Source organism: Melanotaenia boesemani, chromosome 10 (assembly GCF_017639745.1).
Source record: "Melanotaenia boesemani isolate fMelBoe1 chromosome 10, fMelBoe1.pri, whole genome shotgun sequence".
NCBI lineage: Eukaryota > Metazoa > Chordata > Actinopteri > Atheriniformes > Melanotaeniidae > Melanotaenia > Melanotaenia boesemani.
In genome coordinates this window covers 16,046,919-16,061,426 of record NC_055691.1, presented here as the reverse complement: position 1 = coordinate 16,061,426, position 14,508 = coordinate 16,046,919, and the positions used below count along the sequence as shown (strand labels likewise).

At 40.9% G+C, this 14,508-nt stretch overlaps 3 protein-coding genes across 14 annotated transcripts in view; 1 reads left to right on the top strand and 2 right to left on the bottom strand.

Annotated features, from left to right (window-relative positions):
- The window catches only part of kif21a (kinesin family member 21A), a 51,921-nt gene extending 51,306 nt beyond the window's left edge, over window positions 1–615 (bottom strand). For 4 of the 5 annotated variants that reach the window (XM_041996230.1, XM_041996231.1, XM_041996232.1 and 1 more), the window contains exon 1: window positions 148–613. In XM_041996230.1, the coding sequence (XP_041852164.1) occupies window positions 148–191 (44 nt within the window). In that variant the 5' untranslated portion in view covers window positions 192–613. Of the gene's footprint in view, window positions 1–147 lie in introns of all 5 variants that reach the window. The other variant, XM_041996233.1, reaches the window with a different exon arrangement.
- Window positions 616–2,334: 1,719 nt separating this feature from the next.
- Window positions 2,335–14,143, bottom strand: LOC121647164 (proton myo-inositol cotransporter-like). 8 transcript variants are annotated; one of them, XR_006011798.1, is made up of 13 exons: window positions 13,966–14,143; window positions 12,602–13,068; window positions 12,349–12,508; window positions 11,875–12,077; window positions 11,674–11,782; window positions 11,381–11,544; window positions 9,034–9,148; window positions 8,630–8,755; window positions 8,335–8,453; window positions 7,936–8,088; window positions 3,552–3,942; window positions 2,856–2,924; window positions 2,335–2,774 (listed from the first exon to the last, which is right to left on the bottom strand). XR_006011798.1 is itself a non-coding variant. In XM_041996359.1 (13 exons), exons 1-13 carry the CDS (start codon window positions 14,049–14,051, stop codon window positions 2,766–2,768), a joined length of 1,953 nt encoding a protein of 650 aa, XP_041852293.1. In that variant the 5' UTR covers window positions 14,052–14,143; the 3' UTR covers window positions 2,335–2,765. The 8 variants fall into 8 exon arrangements, 6 of the variants coding, with proteins under 6 accessions (XP_041852293.1, XP_041852291.1, XP_041852295.1 ...); XM_041996359.1 differs by having other exon boundaries at window positions 3,770–3,942; XR_006011797.1 differs by having other exon boundaries at window positions 2,856–3,942.
- The window catches only part of lrrk2 (leucine-rich repeat kinase 2), a 49,876-nt gene continuing 49,486 nt past the window's right edge, over window positions 14,119–14,508 (top strand). The window contains exon 1 of the mRNA XM_041996356.1: window positions 14,119–14,205. The gene's annotated coding sequence lies outside the window, so the exon portion shown is untranslated. The remainder of the gene's footprint in view (window positions 14,206–14,508) is intronic.

Sequence of the window (14,508 nt, the reverse complement as noted above, 5' to 3'; positions counted from 1 at the left end):
TCTTTTCTAAGCAGTATCAGCGTCTGCTGCTGACCTGCAGGTGTTTACTAGGCCCGCGGCACTGACTGACAGGTGGAACCGGGCAATTAAGGCAACTACGCATTTCGCAGTTATTACTAAAAATAAAAAGATATTAAAGTGACTTACCTCAGTGCCACACGAACTGAACTTTCATCCTGTCCCGTCGTCATGATTCCTCATAAAATAATCGATAAATGTAAGAGCAAAAAGCGGATTTATGTGTTGGCTGCTTGCCCTGGTCAAAAAAAAAAAAAAAAAAAAAAAAGCGAGAAAAGCACGCCCCCCGGGCAGGCGAGTGGAGCAAACAACGGAGCTGCTCACCTCGACTTCAACGTCGCCATTTCTAAACTAATTGGGAAAAATATCTTAACGGTGTGAAAACCATGGTTTCAGCTTGAAGTTTGGTGTTGCGCTGCATCTCTGCGCAGCTGGGCCCGCATGCTTCAGCTCCGGCTCGAGCCCACATGCACACTGACACGCCGGCTGCTGCGTTCAATTGCTGCTAGGTGAGCCATTCACGCGCGCCCCCACGCACGTAAATAGTGCTCATACATACACGCACCAACCGCCGTTCGTCTCTGCTCCGTTCACACCGGGGAGGGAGCCGCAATGCGTCAGCAAGCCACGCCTTCTCTAGGGAAAACGGCTGCGGGATGACGTCATATCAAGGTTATTATCCAAATTTTATGATAAAAAATATTTTACGTGTTTTTATTGTATGTTATACCACAAAGGTACTTTTGTTTCCTTTAAAAATGTACGTGGATTTGTTCCTTTTTTATATTTAACTTATTTAATTTAAAATTCTAGTTATAAACTGACATTTGTATTATTGCTTATGTTTCAGTACATACATGTTGTACTCCCTCTGTTCAAGCAGTATTGTCAGACTTGTTTCTTTTACAACATCACAACTAAAAGTTTATATATCGGCCAATATTTTATGGTAATATGGTTATTGTATTGATGTATGACTTGCAGTCAAAAAAACAATTTCCATAGGTTTATTATATTTGTACAACTGCTTTTTCTCATGTGATTTAAAAAAATGGTCAAAGCAGTGAGTTAACATATTTAAAAATGTCTGGTCAGAGGCAAGTGTTTTTTTAAAATAATAATCTTGCACACTAAGTATTAAAAGTAAGCAAAGGTTATGATGCACGTTCTTGACTGTTTTTACAGTCTCGCCATTTTTAAATGTCTGGTGGTATTTTTTCTCTTTTTTTCTAGAAAAGTAGGATAATATAAAAACTGATTTAACAGCTGTAAAAAAAAAAAAAGAATAAATTTTGTGTTGTTCAATAAATGTTTAATTTAGAGCAGTAAGTGCATCCAGTACAAGCGAGTTATTATTCATTTAAACTACTAGTGCCATCTTGTGGCGATGTTTGTCATGCAACCACATGAACAAACTAGAAGCACAGATCAAAGAAGTGGAAGGATATTTGTTACGTTTAGTGCAGGAAACATCTGGTTAAATACAACAAAAACATGTGGTATTTGATTACACAAAATGCCGTAGTTGGTGGAGTTTATTCTATCATATGAGCATAACCTGACATCTACATTAACCCATGACTCTGGAACAAAGCGACCAGAAGCTAAAGAGCAAACAAGCCAGGATTAGTTTTCCCGAAGTTGCATTTTCTGAGTTGCATCTGTGTGTTAAAAGCTCCAGCACTCCACCCTGCTGTTTCCTGCTAAGTAATAACACTATAAAAACTGGAATCCCATTACAAGCCTCTCAGGTTACAAGGACATGAGGATATGCTTCACTAATGACCACACACACACACACGCACACACACACACACACAAGTCCATGAATGTAATAAAGTCAAAACTGACTGCTAAGCTGCACTGTGAAGATGGGGCATCTACTACTGTCAGAAATGCTTCATGGACTTTATTTTGTTCGCTACAATTGATTTAATAAGCTTAAAATGTAAGACTGTACAAGTCATAGTATCTGTACATCATCTAAGGCTATCCTTAACAACTGTTTGAATAGCTTGAACCATGAAGCCGCATTCAAGGACTTGCCTGCACAACTTCTGTATAAAACTACTGGCCTTGCTTACTAATAGTTTTTCAAGTTTTAAGTCATTCTGAGATTTAATCCCAGTGAAGGTGAAGGGGATTTTAAGGTAGCTTGTCAATATTGCAGAACAATCTGGCATTGAATGAATAGTAATAAACAAGAAATTACACAAGGAATTCAGATTCCCAAATGTTAGCATTTCATAAACACTTTATTTGGTTTAAAACACATTGAGTTTATTGTATATTAAAATTGATCAATGGGTTTAGACCCCCCCTTTTTTTTTCTAGTTAAAAGTAAAAAAAAAAAATGCACATTAGGATGTGAACCTGAGGGTAAATTATGCCACTTGAACAGTGTATTTTTTTATTTTTTTGTACATTTTCCAAAACCAAATTTCATGAAACGTTTACATTTCTTATAGTAACCAACACAACATTATGCAACAAGATAAAATTTGCATCCACAAATTATGCAGATATAAAAGTGTTCCCATATGGATGCTTTGTGCAGCTCCTAATTAGATCAGGTTTTTTTGGGTCTCATAAAAACAATACAATCTAACAAAAATGTTCAGTAGGAAGTTCTGTACAGTCAGTAGCTGCTAGCAGTACCATCAAAGCAAACTGGTACATATCAAAGTGAACCAGTGCAAAAAAAAAGGACATTTTGAATTAAGCTGTTCAGGGGTTTCTGGTCACGATTATCTCAGCTGCAAGAAGAACATGAAACCGGATGTTAAAAAGGCAAATAAAGCACCGTTACAGCATAGACACCCCGACACCGTACTTACAGTTATATAGGCTATGGCACTGTCTGAATCCACCGCTCCATAATGTGCTGGGCTGACTTCTGAACATTGCTTAAAAAAAACAAGAAAGTGTTGGAAAACTCATTCCTGCAATCTTACACGTTTAAATGACGGCGATTTGTTTTACTCCAGTCCAGATTTAAAAAGCTGAAACCCAATTTAGTGATTTTAAACAAGAATGTGTTTTCAAGAAGTCTGATCTGGTAGGAAGCAATTAACCGGTCCCCAATGTCCGTCTCATCGTTCAGGATTCTTCATGGAATTGAAACCAGAATTGAAACTAAAATTAAAAGAAAACACATTCTTGCTGGTGTATCAGGTTTGCAGCCTCAAGTTTGTACAAAAGAGGAATGATTAGATTTTAGTCATGCAAAGAATTGTTCACATTCTTCTGAGCAATTCTTTGTTTGCTAAGCTTTCTGTTGTTCATTCAGTCAAAAGATTTTGTTAGTAGATGATTCCTTTGGCAGCAAAAGCGTTTCTTGATAGAGGGGCACATTGTCTCTCTCAGTCTTTCTGAGACCCATCCCAGCAAGACTGGCACAAGTAAACTCTGATAACTATAATGCTGGCAATTATTCCCTTTTACAACAAAGAAAAAGACAATGGAAAACGACAGAAAACATGTCAAGGAAAATAAAGGCAGCCATTAAAAAAATTTTAAAAGACAAGAGTCACCTGGGCCAGAGAAGACAGAAGTTATAGTCAGTTCCTGGAGAGCTGGGTTTTTGATGAGAACCCCTAAACGGAAATACGATTCCCCACTTGTGAAGCTTCCCAGTCTTTAAGCAGGAAAAGAGTGGACACAAAAGAACAGAGTGGAGACAGAAAATCTGCACCGTCTACTCTACGTCTGAGGCCTCGTTGTCAGAGTGCAGATAGTTGCTGCCTGTTACCCGGATGTAGTGGACGTGACGATTGTCGTTAGGCACAGAGTTTCCACAGGAGCAGAGCTGCCCAGTGAACAGGTTCTCGATGTCCTCCAGCTGTAAGCCCTGGGTCTCTGGGAGGCAGCCGAAGACAAAGAGGAGGCCCAACACCACCAGTCCCGTGTACATGAAGAACGCACCTAGAAAACAGTCAGATTTCTCCATCAGGTTCTCGGCATTTAATTCACCTCTGACAGTATCAAAACTCTTCCTAACTATTTATTTATGAACCAAATACTATAAGTCAGTCATTATTGGCAGCAAACGTTATTTAAAATTATTGTTTAGCTGCTTTAATTAACAAAAGACAATAAAAACTGACCCTCAGCATCTCAGTTGGATAGTTCATTTATATTATATGTGGATATGACAAGGCTGTTGTTTCAGCTGGTTTTCTGTTACACAACAAATCCAAAGAGGGTTAAAAATGTCTTTGAATTTCTATTTGGAGAGTCTGACTGAACTGATGGAGTCCAAACTCTTCACAGATGGGTCTGTAAAATTTTCCAGCCAGATGAGCATCAGCAACTCATTAGTCGCCAGAGATTTCACAAAAGACCAAATTACAGTATTTTTCCCTTTTGTGTAATAGTGTTGCCTTTATCTGCTTTTAAAACTTCCATAAATATGTGATATTTCATATTTATGCAGAAACGTTAAACAATTCTCAAGCATTCTCAAACGTTCAAGTGCCACTGTGCTTTCTCCTGTCTGGTTTGGTTTGGGATTAGTTTATTTCTTACTTGAAAAACAGGGACTAGTTTGTGTCAATTGTTATCTGGATCTCTAATCAAAGATGACATGGAACTGCCCAAGGCTACGTTCTGGGCCCCCTGTTGTTCAGCATTGGCTCATGGAAACAAGCTAGCTTAGCATAATTATGTTGACGACACTCACCTCTATATTACAATCTTTGCACTGTAATCACTGTGTTTGAAAACAAAGCCATATGAGCCATCAAGAAAATAAACAAACAAGGAGAATCTGCATTTAGTTTTTATGCTCCTAAAATTTGGAACAAACTATCAGAAAAAAAAAAGATCTAAATCTTAGTACTTAATGATGAGACCCACTACAGAGAAGAGGTCCAGAGTCTCACAAAACAGTTTTCCAAGAACAATCTGGTTCTTAACATCAACAAGGGATGTCAGAGTAGATTACAGGAGGTCCAGGAAGACTGAGCTCCTCTCTGCATACAGGGAGAGGCAGTGGACGTGTGGACAGCAAGTTCCTGAGCATCCACATTTCCTCTGACCTCTCCTGGACTGTGAACACTTCACAGCTGTTGAAGAAGGCCCAACAACGGCTCTTCTTTCTCAGGAAGTTGAGGTGGACGGGACTCTCTTCTCAGCTGCTTGTGAACTTTTATAGAGCCACCATTGAGAGCATGCTGCGTCCCAGTGTGATGGTGTGGTATGGCAGCTGCACAGCACAGGACAAGAGGAACTTAGCCCGGGTAATGAGGACAGCTCAGAGGATTGTAGGCTGTTGTCTATCAGATCTGGCCTCCATCTACACCACCTGAGTCCAGAAGAGGGCCAGACACATTGCAGCCGACCCCACCCTCCTGGGCAATGCACAGTTTATACCGCTTCTATCAGGAAAGTGGTACAGAAACAATAAAACCATCAAAACAATCCATCAACAGCTTGCCACTGGAGGAGCTGCTTTCTCCATCGCAGACCCTCTACCTCCATTTCTTTCTATCCCACACCTGTTCTCAGATTTCACTCTTTTATCCCCATCTGATATTTCTGAACTGATTCAGAAATCCAAACCTTCCACCTGCCTGCTTGACCCTCTCCCTACAGTCCTAGTCAAAGCTTGTCTCCCTTCATTGGTTCCTCACATCACTGCCGTCATTCATTCCTCCCTCACCACCGGATATGTTCCACTAGCCTTCAAGACTGCTGCTGTCACTCCGATCATCAAAAAACCTGGTGCTGATCCATCTGACTTCAATAACCTTCGTCCCATTTCTAATCTTCCCTTTCTCTCCAAAATTCTCGAAAAGGTTGTCGCCTCTCAGCTCCACAAACACCTCACTAACAATAACCTTTACGAACAATTCCAGTCTGGCTTCCGTCCTTTTCACAGCACAGAATCTGCTCTGCTAAAAATCACCAACGACCTGCTGATGGCGGCTGACTCCGGTTTTCTCACAATCCTCATCCTCTTAGAACTCAGTGCAGCATTTGACACCATCTCACACAGCATCCTCCTCAATAGACTGGCAACCCTCGGTGTTTCTCATACTCCTCTCACTTGGTTCTCCTCCTATCTCTCTAACCGCACACAGTTTATTCAACTCAAGACCCACACTTCAGAGTCACTCCCTGTCTCGGCCGGTGTACCCCAGGGATCAGTCCTGGGCCCCCTTCTGTTCATCACACATCTTCTCCCCCTTGGCTACATTTTCCGTAAACATAATATCAACTTCCACTCCTACGCAGACGACACCCAGCTCTACATCTCCTCCAAACCGCACTCCTCTCTTCCTCCTTCCTCTCTCTCCGACTGCCTCCAGGAAATTAAAGCATGGTTCTCCTCCAATTTTCTCAAACTCAACAGCAGTAAAACTGAAGTTCTACTTGTTGGCACGCCCTCCACTCTAACCAAGTCTCACAGTTTCTCTATCAACATTGACAGTTCTACCATTTTCCCCTCCCCTCAGGTCAAGAGTCTCGGCGTCATTCTCGACAGCACCCTATCATTTCAAGCCCACATCAATAGCATTACTCGGTCTGCCTACTTCCACCTTCGTAATATCAACCGTCTACGCTCATCACTCACTCCACATGCTGCTGCAATCCTTATCCATAGTCTTGTCACATCCCGCATCGACTACTGTAACTCACTCCTCTTCGGTCTTCCCAATAAATCACTTCAGAAACTGCAGCTTCTCCAGAACTCTGCTGCTCGTATCCTGACTCGCACCTCTTCCTTTCAACATATTTCCCCTGTCCTTCAACAACTCCACTGGCTCCCAATAAAATACAGAATTAACTATAAGTTACTGGTCCTCACTTTCAAAGGTATTCACCATCTGGCCCCTCCTTATCTGTCTGATCTCCTCCATATTGCCACTCCCTCCCGTGCTCTCAGGTCATCCTCCTCCATTCACCTTACTGTTCCCTCTGCCCGTCTCTCTACCATGGGGAGCAGAGCCTTCAGTCGCTCTGCTCCCCAGCTCTGGAACTCACTTCCATCCGAGATTAGGAACATCAACTCCCTTCCATCATTCACATCTGCACTCAAAACCCACCTGTTTAAACTGGCATACTCCCTATAACCCATGTATACTGACTGTTTTGTGTAATTTTTATATCAATGTCTGTTATCTCTTTTAACTCCTATGTAATTTATATTTTTATTGTCTTTTTATTTATTTTTTCTTTTTGTGTACGGTGACCTTGGGTGTTTGAAAGGCGCCAAGAAATAAAATGCATTATTATTATTATTATTACAACAAGACTCAGAGACAGCTTCTTCCCCAGAGCTGTGAAAGCAATGGCCCCCCTGTAGTTCAACACTTACACCCCCTTTTTTTTTTATCCATGTTTTTGAATATGTCCACCAATGATTATGTCAATAATGATGACATTCATTATGTGTAACTCATTGTATGTATTCTCCTGTGTCTGTTTCTTTTTTCATGTACAGCACACTGGGCTGCCTATTGTATGAAATGTTATATAAATAAATTTTCTTTGCTTTTTGCAAGCAAACCACGACTGAATCAGTTGAGGTTTGGTTCATCTCTAAAACCACCATCTGGTTAAAATAAACAAGGCTGTATTCAAAGGGATCTGATTATATGGAGGACAAAAACTTTTTTGAATCAGGCTAAAAAAAAAAAAAGTCTCACAGTTTGAGGCTGCAGGAAATACTTTTTTTTTATCAGCAACATATTCTTAAATACAAATATAGACAGAAGTATATTAGATACCAACCAAACAGAAATCATTCCAACTGAGTGCCTGGAACACTAACCACAATGACAAAGCCGTGGCTGGTGAATGGTTGTGTTTTAAGTGAAAACTAACACTTTGAAGTCTTAAAAGAGGTCAACCCTCAGAGTTTATGATGTGGCAGTATGTTAACCATAAGCTGACCTCCTGATGGAGTCTTACCATAGTAGGTCAGAAATTCAGCAACATGAAGAAACGTCAGAGACACGAGTACGTTGCATATCCAGTTGACGCCGGCTGAACAGGCATTCCCGGTGCTGCGTGCCCAGAGCGGGTAGATCTCCGAGTTCACCGTCCAAGGCATGGGGCCCATACCTGTAATATTCATTACATGAACATGAGCTGTTGACTATTATCTGTGATCAAGACAGCACTTAGTATATTCATTTCTAAGCAGATGCAGACTGTTCATTCCTCCCTAACAGGAACTGATTCCTACATCCACTAATATGAAATGAAAGGTCTAAGATACTTCTGTTGTTTTCTGACTCATTAGCACATGATATTATGCTTGTTGGATGTGAGGTATAAAAATAGATGAATAAGGAATTAAATTTAGACCTGGAGCAAAAAATGCAAGGTAGAGGAGGAGTCCCATCAGGACTATCCAGGAGTAGGATGTAGGACAGTAGTTGTAAGCCCAAAATAGGCTGTTAGTTGACTCAGTCCCGTTAGAACACCTGGATGGAAAAATTAAAACAAAATACAGATCAGATTTATTCAAATCCACCTTAATTATCCAGCAAAGATGTCTGTTTTGATTTACTGCAGACACACTGCACATATAAGGATGATAAACACAGAGAGAAAATCATTTCCAGGTATCAACTAAAAATAGAGAAAATCATTTCCCGACCTTCCCCAGGCTGCAAGGTCTGTGGACGCCTGATTGACAGGAACACACGAAGAATCGTACACTCCTGTGCTGTTTTCACGATAACAAAATCCACAATCCGGATCCAGCATGCACAATTCACAGGACCTGCAGGACAGACCTGAGTGTAAAAGAGCTCATGCCAGGCTGGAATGCTTTCTGCTCCGTCTACAACAATTTAAGCCTTTACTAAACATAGTGAAGCTCTGCATGTAGGAAAACACAAGATGTGGCACCACCCACTGGGGAAACTGGTAAATCTGCTTCTAAGCAGTGAGACTGCATAATGAACAACCAAACAAAAAGATGCTGAATCAGACGTATCCAAGTAGAAACCACAAGGTGGACAAAATGAACATGTTACTGCATTATTTTTTTATTCTTACCTATACAGTCTGCAGGTTGAGTTATGAGAATCAACTGGGTGGAGGGTAACGGGCGGAGAGTGTTGGGCAGAAAGCAGGAACCCGACTGCCAACAAAGTCAGACTCAGACCAGTACCTATGTTAGGAAAAAAAAAACACTAAATAAAGCATTTTTAGTAAATATTGCAAAGTGTTGGAAAAATTGTAGCTATTATTCTTTGAAAGAAGTCACTTTCACACATGCACTGGAGTTCTGAAATACTCTGAAATGTTCCCATAGTGGTGGCAAATGAGAATGCAAACGTCTGCAACATTTCCTCCAGACTATGCAGACATTTTCCACCCAGGCCGCTAGTAAAATCTGTAGATCATACCTGTCCTTTCTTTTTACATATATGCTGCTTCTGCTGGCTGTACTGCCTGTTGAGGACACAATGCATGCAGTAATCATATCAGCAAAACAAGGAGCCTCATCTGCTATCCTCAATCTTAAAAAAAAAAAAAAAAAACTTACTTCTGCATCATGTGTGGTCTTATGAACACCATAGACAGCTGCTACCCCCTCACTCAAATTTGTGCTTATGTGAAAAGAAACCACAGAAGTATCTGGACTTTCTCCTGAAAATCTCTGGTGTTGATGTGTGGAAGCATCTTAAGCTGCCAGCTGCAGGCCGGGTGTCCTACTGAGCCGAGCATTTTAACTCATTTAGGTAAACTCAACCAAAATCATAGGGACACATTAAAACTTTAGCTCTGAAGGACAGGAATATGAACCGAACTGCAGGGTGATGTGGTGATTAGCACTGCTGAAGGTCCCCCAGTTTAAACTCTACACAGTGTGAAGTAGTAAGTGTGTTTGTCTCCATGTTGGTCCTCCAACCGGGAACTGGATAAAAGCAGGTATGAAAAATAAAAGAATGATCATAAACACCTTTCACACTTAAAGTGTAACTGGAAAAAAAAGGACTTTGGTATACTGAAGTACACCTTTATAAACTTAGAAATCTGTATGGAAATGCAATGATGTCTAGTCAACATTTCTTTTCTCTGGCACAGATCTGAGTGATTTAACATAGAAAAGACAGTTCAATTTTCTTCCAGCACACTGTTGTAAACTACATATCATTATCAAAGTTATATCCAGAAATGCACATAATAGATGGCACTGTGCCACCACATACATCTGGAACGCAGAGTTTTAAGGTTGGAAAATTACGTAAGGCATCTTTAAGACAAATAAAGAATAATAAGAATAAGAATAATAAGAATAATAAAAAAAAAAAGGATTTTCAACACAGAAATTGTAGAGAATCTGTGGGCTGTGTGTGACGACTATATCTAAAGGTGTGTTTTTACTAAAGATGTGTTTAAAGAAAGAAAAAAAAACTTTTTGGTGATGATATGAAGGGATATTGATGCTACTAGATCATCGTTTAGGACAGGTTATGCCTTAAAAAGGAACGTAGACGATGACAGAACACATGCGTAATTCTTACCTGTAGTGCAGTCATTGCTGCACCTGAGCCCACTAGATCCACTTGCAGATAAAAACGTGTTTATGTCTGGAAGAATTTTGGCCACTGACGGCCACCGTCCTTTCACAACTGTTCTGTATGTATTTGTATTTATTTCTATGCCCATCTTCACCACTAGATTCTGTATCAGTAGTTCTTACACACTGTACCTTTAAATACTCTGTGGTCCAGGCATAAAAACAAAGATCGGGAGTTGAGGTGTACTCAGTGACCCAAAAATGAAGCATTAAAAAACAAAAACTAGATCTTGATTCAAATTTGATATCTTAATCTGACACTTGAGATTGGATTAAGACTTGCTTACTTATCACTAAAGTGTCTCTTTATTTTTCTTTTACATCTAATTTCTTTTTTCTTTAATAGAGAATGTGCAATGATATCATCAACGCACAGAACTGTGGGAGTAACTGCTAATAAATGCAGAGGTACTGGTCTGGATGACACTGTGTGGATGAGAACATCACTTTCTCCCACCAGGTGGTAGTTTGTTGTTCTCTGATCAACATGAGTCCCAGTGTTGTTCTGTCAGAAATTCAGCCCCAACATTAGGACAGTTAACTCTTTTCAGACGTTTCAGACTAGATATGCCATCAGATCCAGTAAACGTTTTTGTATATGTCCTTGTTTGTTGTTGTTTTATTGCTGTATATAATTACTCATATTTGATAGCTATGCACACCCAAAGTGACACATCCACCATCCAAGTGCCAGTCGAGTGTGCACACAACAGCATAATCATATACTTACATATGGGTCCTACAGTCATGGACTAAATGCAAACACAAGGGAGCAAAGAGTGTCGGGATGTCACAAATTAGGTCTGAGTTACAAACCTAAAAGGCTGCCCAGTGTCAGCTTCCTGCGACCCACTCTCTCCACAAGCCAGACCCCAAACAGGGTGAAGACAAAGTTTGTAGCCGAAGTCGCTGCTGCTAGCCAGATAGCCTCTTTATCATCCCGCACTCCTGCCATCTGTAGAATGGTTGCACTGTAGTACCTGGATAATAAGAGATTTATTAAAAATCCATGACTAGCATTTCCAGTCAGATTTGATCATAATAAGCAGAATTCTCAAGACGTATGAAAAGAACTGGGACACTTATTATAAAAGGAAACCTAAACTTACATGACTGTGTTGATCCCACACAGCTGCTGAAACATCTGGAGCCCACAACCAACAATGAGAGCCCTGCGAGTCGGACCGTGGCAGAGGATGCGCAACATGACAACACCTCCTGAAATTAAATAAACATTCTGAAATGGCCCCACTGCCACAAATAAAACCAGTACTGCATCATTTTTATCCACATTCACAGTAATCTCCCACCTCCGCCCACCTCCTCTTCCTCGATGCTGGCTTTGATGGTGTCGTACTCCTCGTCGACGTTCCGGTTTTCTCTGATCCGGCTGAGAACCTGACGGGCCTCTTGGCTCTGGCCCTTTTGGAGGAGCCAGCGTGGGCTCTCCGGTAGGAAGATGAAGCCGAAGAACTGCAGCACAGCAGGCAGGACGGAAAGGCCCAACATGTACCTAACGTAAAGAGAGAATGAGGAGGAGTGAGACGGGGCTGATAAGAGTCAACTGACTGAAGTCTCTCTGGTACACCGGATTATGTTACATGGATTACAAATTAGGGAAAAAAAAAAAAAAAAAAAAAAAAAAAAAAAAAAAACACACAGCAGCAACTGTTTCAGTTCAAGAAAATAGACTGTGGAGGAAGAGAAAAGTGGAACAAACACAAGTCAACTAAACTTTTCATAAAAGTTAAAAGCAAGGGTGATAATGACAAAACAAAGCACACCTCCAGCCATCGTGGCTCATGTAACTAAAGGCCCCATCAACCACACTGGCAATGAACTGGCCACCAGTGATGAAAAGGGTATTGACCGTAACCAGCTGACCTCTCATGTGAGGGGGGGAAACTTCAGCGATGTATACAGGAACAGTCATAGAGGCAATGCCTGATAGGAAAAAAAGAACAAATCTTTAGCTTTAATCCTGCGCTGTTCCTACTCCTGGTTCATTTAAACAAACATCTCAAATAATTTACTCACCAATGCCCAAACCCACTATGATTCTGCCAACAAGGAGGACCACTTTATCCATGGCGATGCTCAGTATAATCCCACCAACACTGAAGATGAAACTGGCCATAAGGATACAGATCCTGCGCCCCAACCACCCATTCAAGAAGCCTCCAATCAGGGCAGACAGAGCCGCAGCCCCGACAGTACTGGAAACCAGAAGCTCCTGCCACAGGGCATTCAGGTTCATCTCCTTCTTCAGGAGCAGCATTGCCCCTGAAACCACCCCAGTGTCATACCCGAACAGGAATCCCCCCAAGGCAGCGAAAAACGCCAATACGTAGACGAAAGCCGGTGTGTTGACATCTTTGTCCAGGAGGGTCTCACCGGAGACCCTAGATGGAGGTCCAATGAGATTCCGCTCTCCATCGTCCACAGTTCTCTGTCTCCTGCTGCCCATAAGGTTAAAATCGTGCTTCAGACTGCATTCGTCGAGGCTGTTGGACATAGAGGGTAAAAGTTAAAGCCCACTGGTGGCTGGGTTAAACAACCTGGGCTAGGTAAAACATCACGTGACGAGCAGCACCTGGCTATGAGGGGGCTAATGGATGCGCTCATTTGTCATTAAAGCTTACGGACCCAAACAAAAGCTAACGATGTGATTGCATTGTTTTAAATATAGCACGTTCCAGTTATCTCAAATTAAAATTCACCTGATCGTGTACAGTTGTCCAACCAACCCGAGAAGGAAACGAGTAAGACATCAACACCAGACATACAGTTGTCTAGCTAACTGAGCGGACGATAACGTTTCATGGTTAACCCTCACGCTGTGCACGAGACTCTGTGACTGACGCGGATTCATCTCATCAGATGTAGGGCTAAAACAAGACACTCTGGCAGCTTTAAACTGACTTTATTTCTTTGTTTACTCTTCTGTTGCTACTGCTACGCTGCCTGTGCGGCCATGTTTACGTGACGTCACCAGCCCGGACACCAATACAAAACTTTATTATATTTTATTTCCCCCCAGATACACCTGATCTCAATCGCTCCGACAGACTCTATTTAAGAAATATCATTTAAGTTAATCCGGCATATTTAAAATAAATAAAAACAGACTACTGGTCATAACCTAGTGGGTAAAATTAAATCGGCATGTGTGATCGTCTCTTTTATCCAGTTTATATTTTAAAGTGATTTAAAAAAACTTATATTCCTAATGAACTGATTCTGTTAAAATGCATCTCGCTTATTTAAAACATGATATAAAACGTAATCAGCACATGTCATAATCTTAAAATCCGATATATTTTTTTACCGAAAACGATAGTTGCGTTGGTGTTAGATCAGAGATCCCTTTTTGTGCAATTAATAAAGCAAATTATTGTTACCTTACTTGTAATAACAAATCCTTTTCCTGACGCTCTTCAACAGACCGTGTCCTGTTTAAAAAAACAGGAAGCCTCTGTGGGATCATATGATATTGCTGAAAGAGAAGGAGGAGGAACACACCCGTGCAAGTTGTAATAAGGTTAACCTTTTCGAGCTGTAGTCCTTGCACAGCAGGCCACTCTGTTTACTGATATCAGCTCTGTCAATATAGCAGGAATTTGGATTGTTTGAAACAGATGGTAAGTTGCACTGTCAGTCACCTTTTTCATGAGATCAAATGTCACAAAAGCTGCTCTTAAAAGAAGTGACAGTGATAAATTGACGGGTTGATCGAGTTTTTTTTTTTCAATGCAATGTTACAATACTGTGCAGAAGTCTTGCCACTCCAGAGTTTTTTGTAATCTTTTAAAGTGGTTTTGATAAACATTTTTTTCAATCTTCTATTATCACATTTTTGGTGTACCTGCGTGAATTGTAGCCTCAGTTTCCTGTTCTTATCTGACAGATGTGATCTGCAAACCTTGATGGATATTTGAATTACT

Bases quoted from the DNA above. Each gene is read 5' to 3' on its own strand.
- LOC121647164 (XM_041996357.1), bottom strand. From the start codon at position 14,051: ATGATCCCACAGAGGCTTCCTGTTTTTTTAAACAGGACACGGTCTGTT. The intron at 13,069-13,965 runs GTAACAATAATT...TATGTCCAACAG, and splicing joins GATTTGTTATTACAAGTAAG to CCTCGACGAATGCAGTCTGA. The intron at 11,783-11,874 runs GTGGGAGATTAC...ATTTAATTTCAG, and splicing joins GGAAGAGGAGGTGGGCGGAG to GAGGTGTTGTCATGTTGCGC.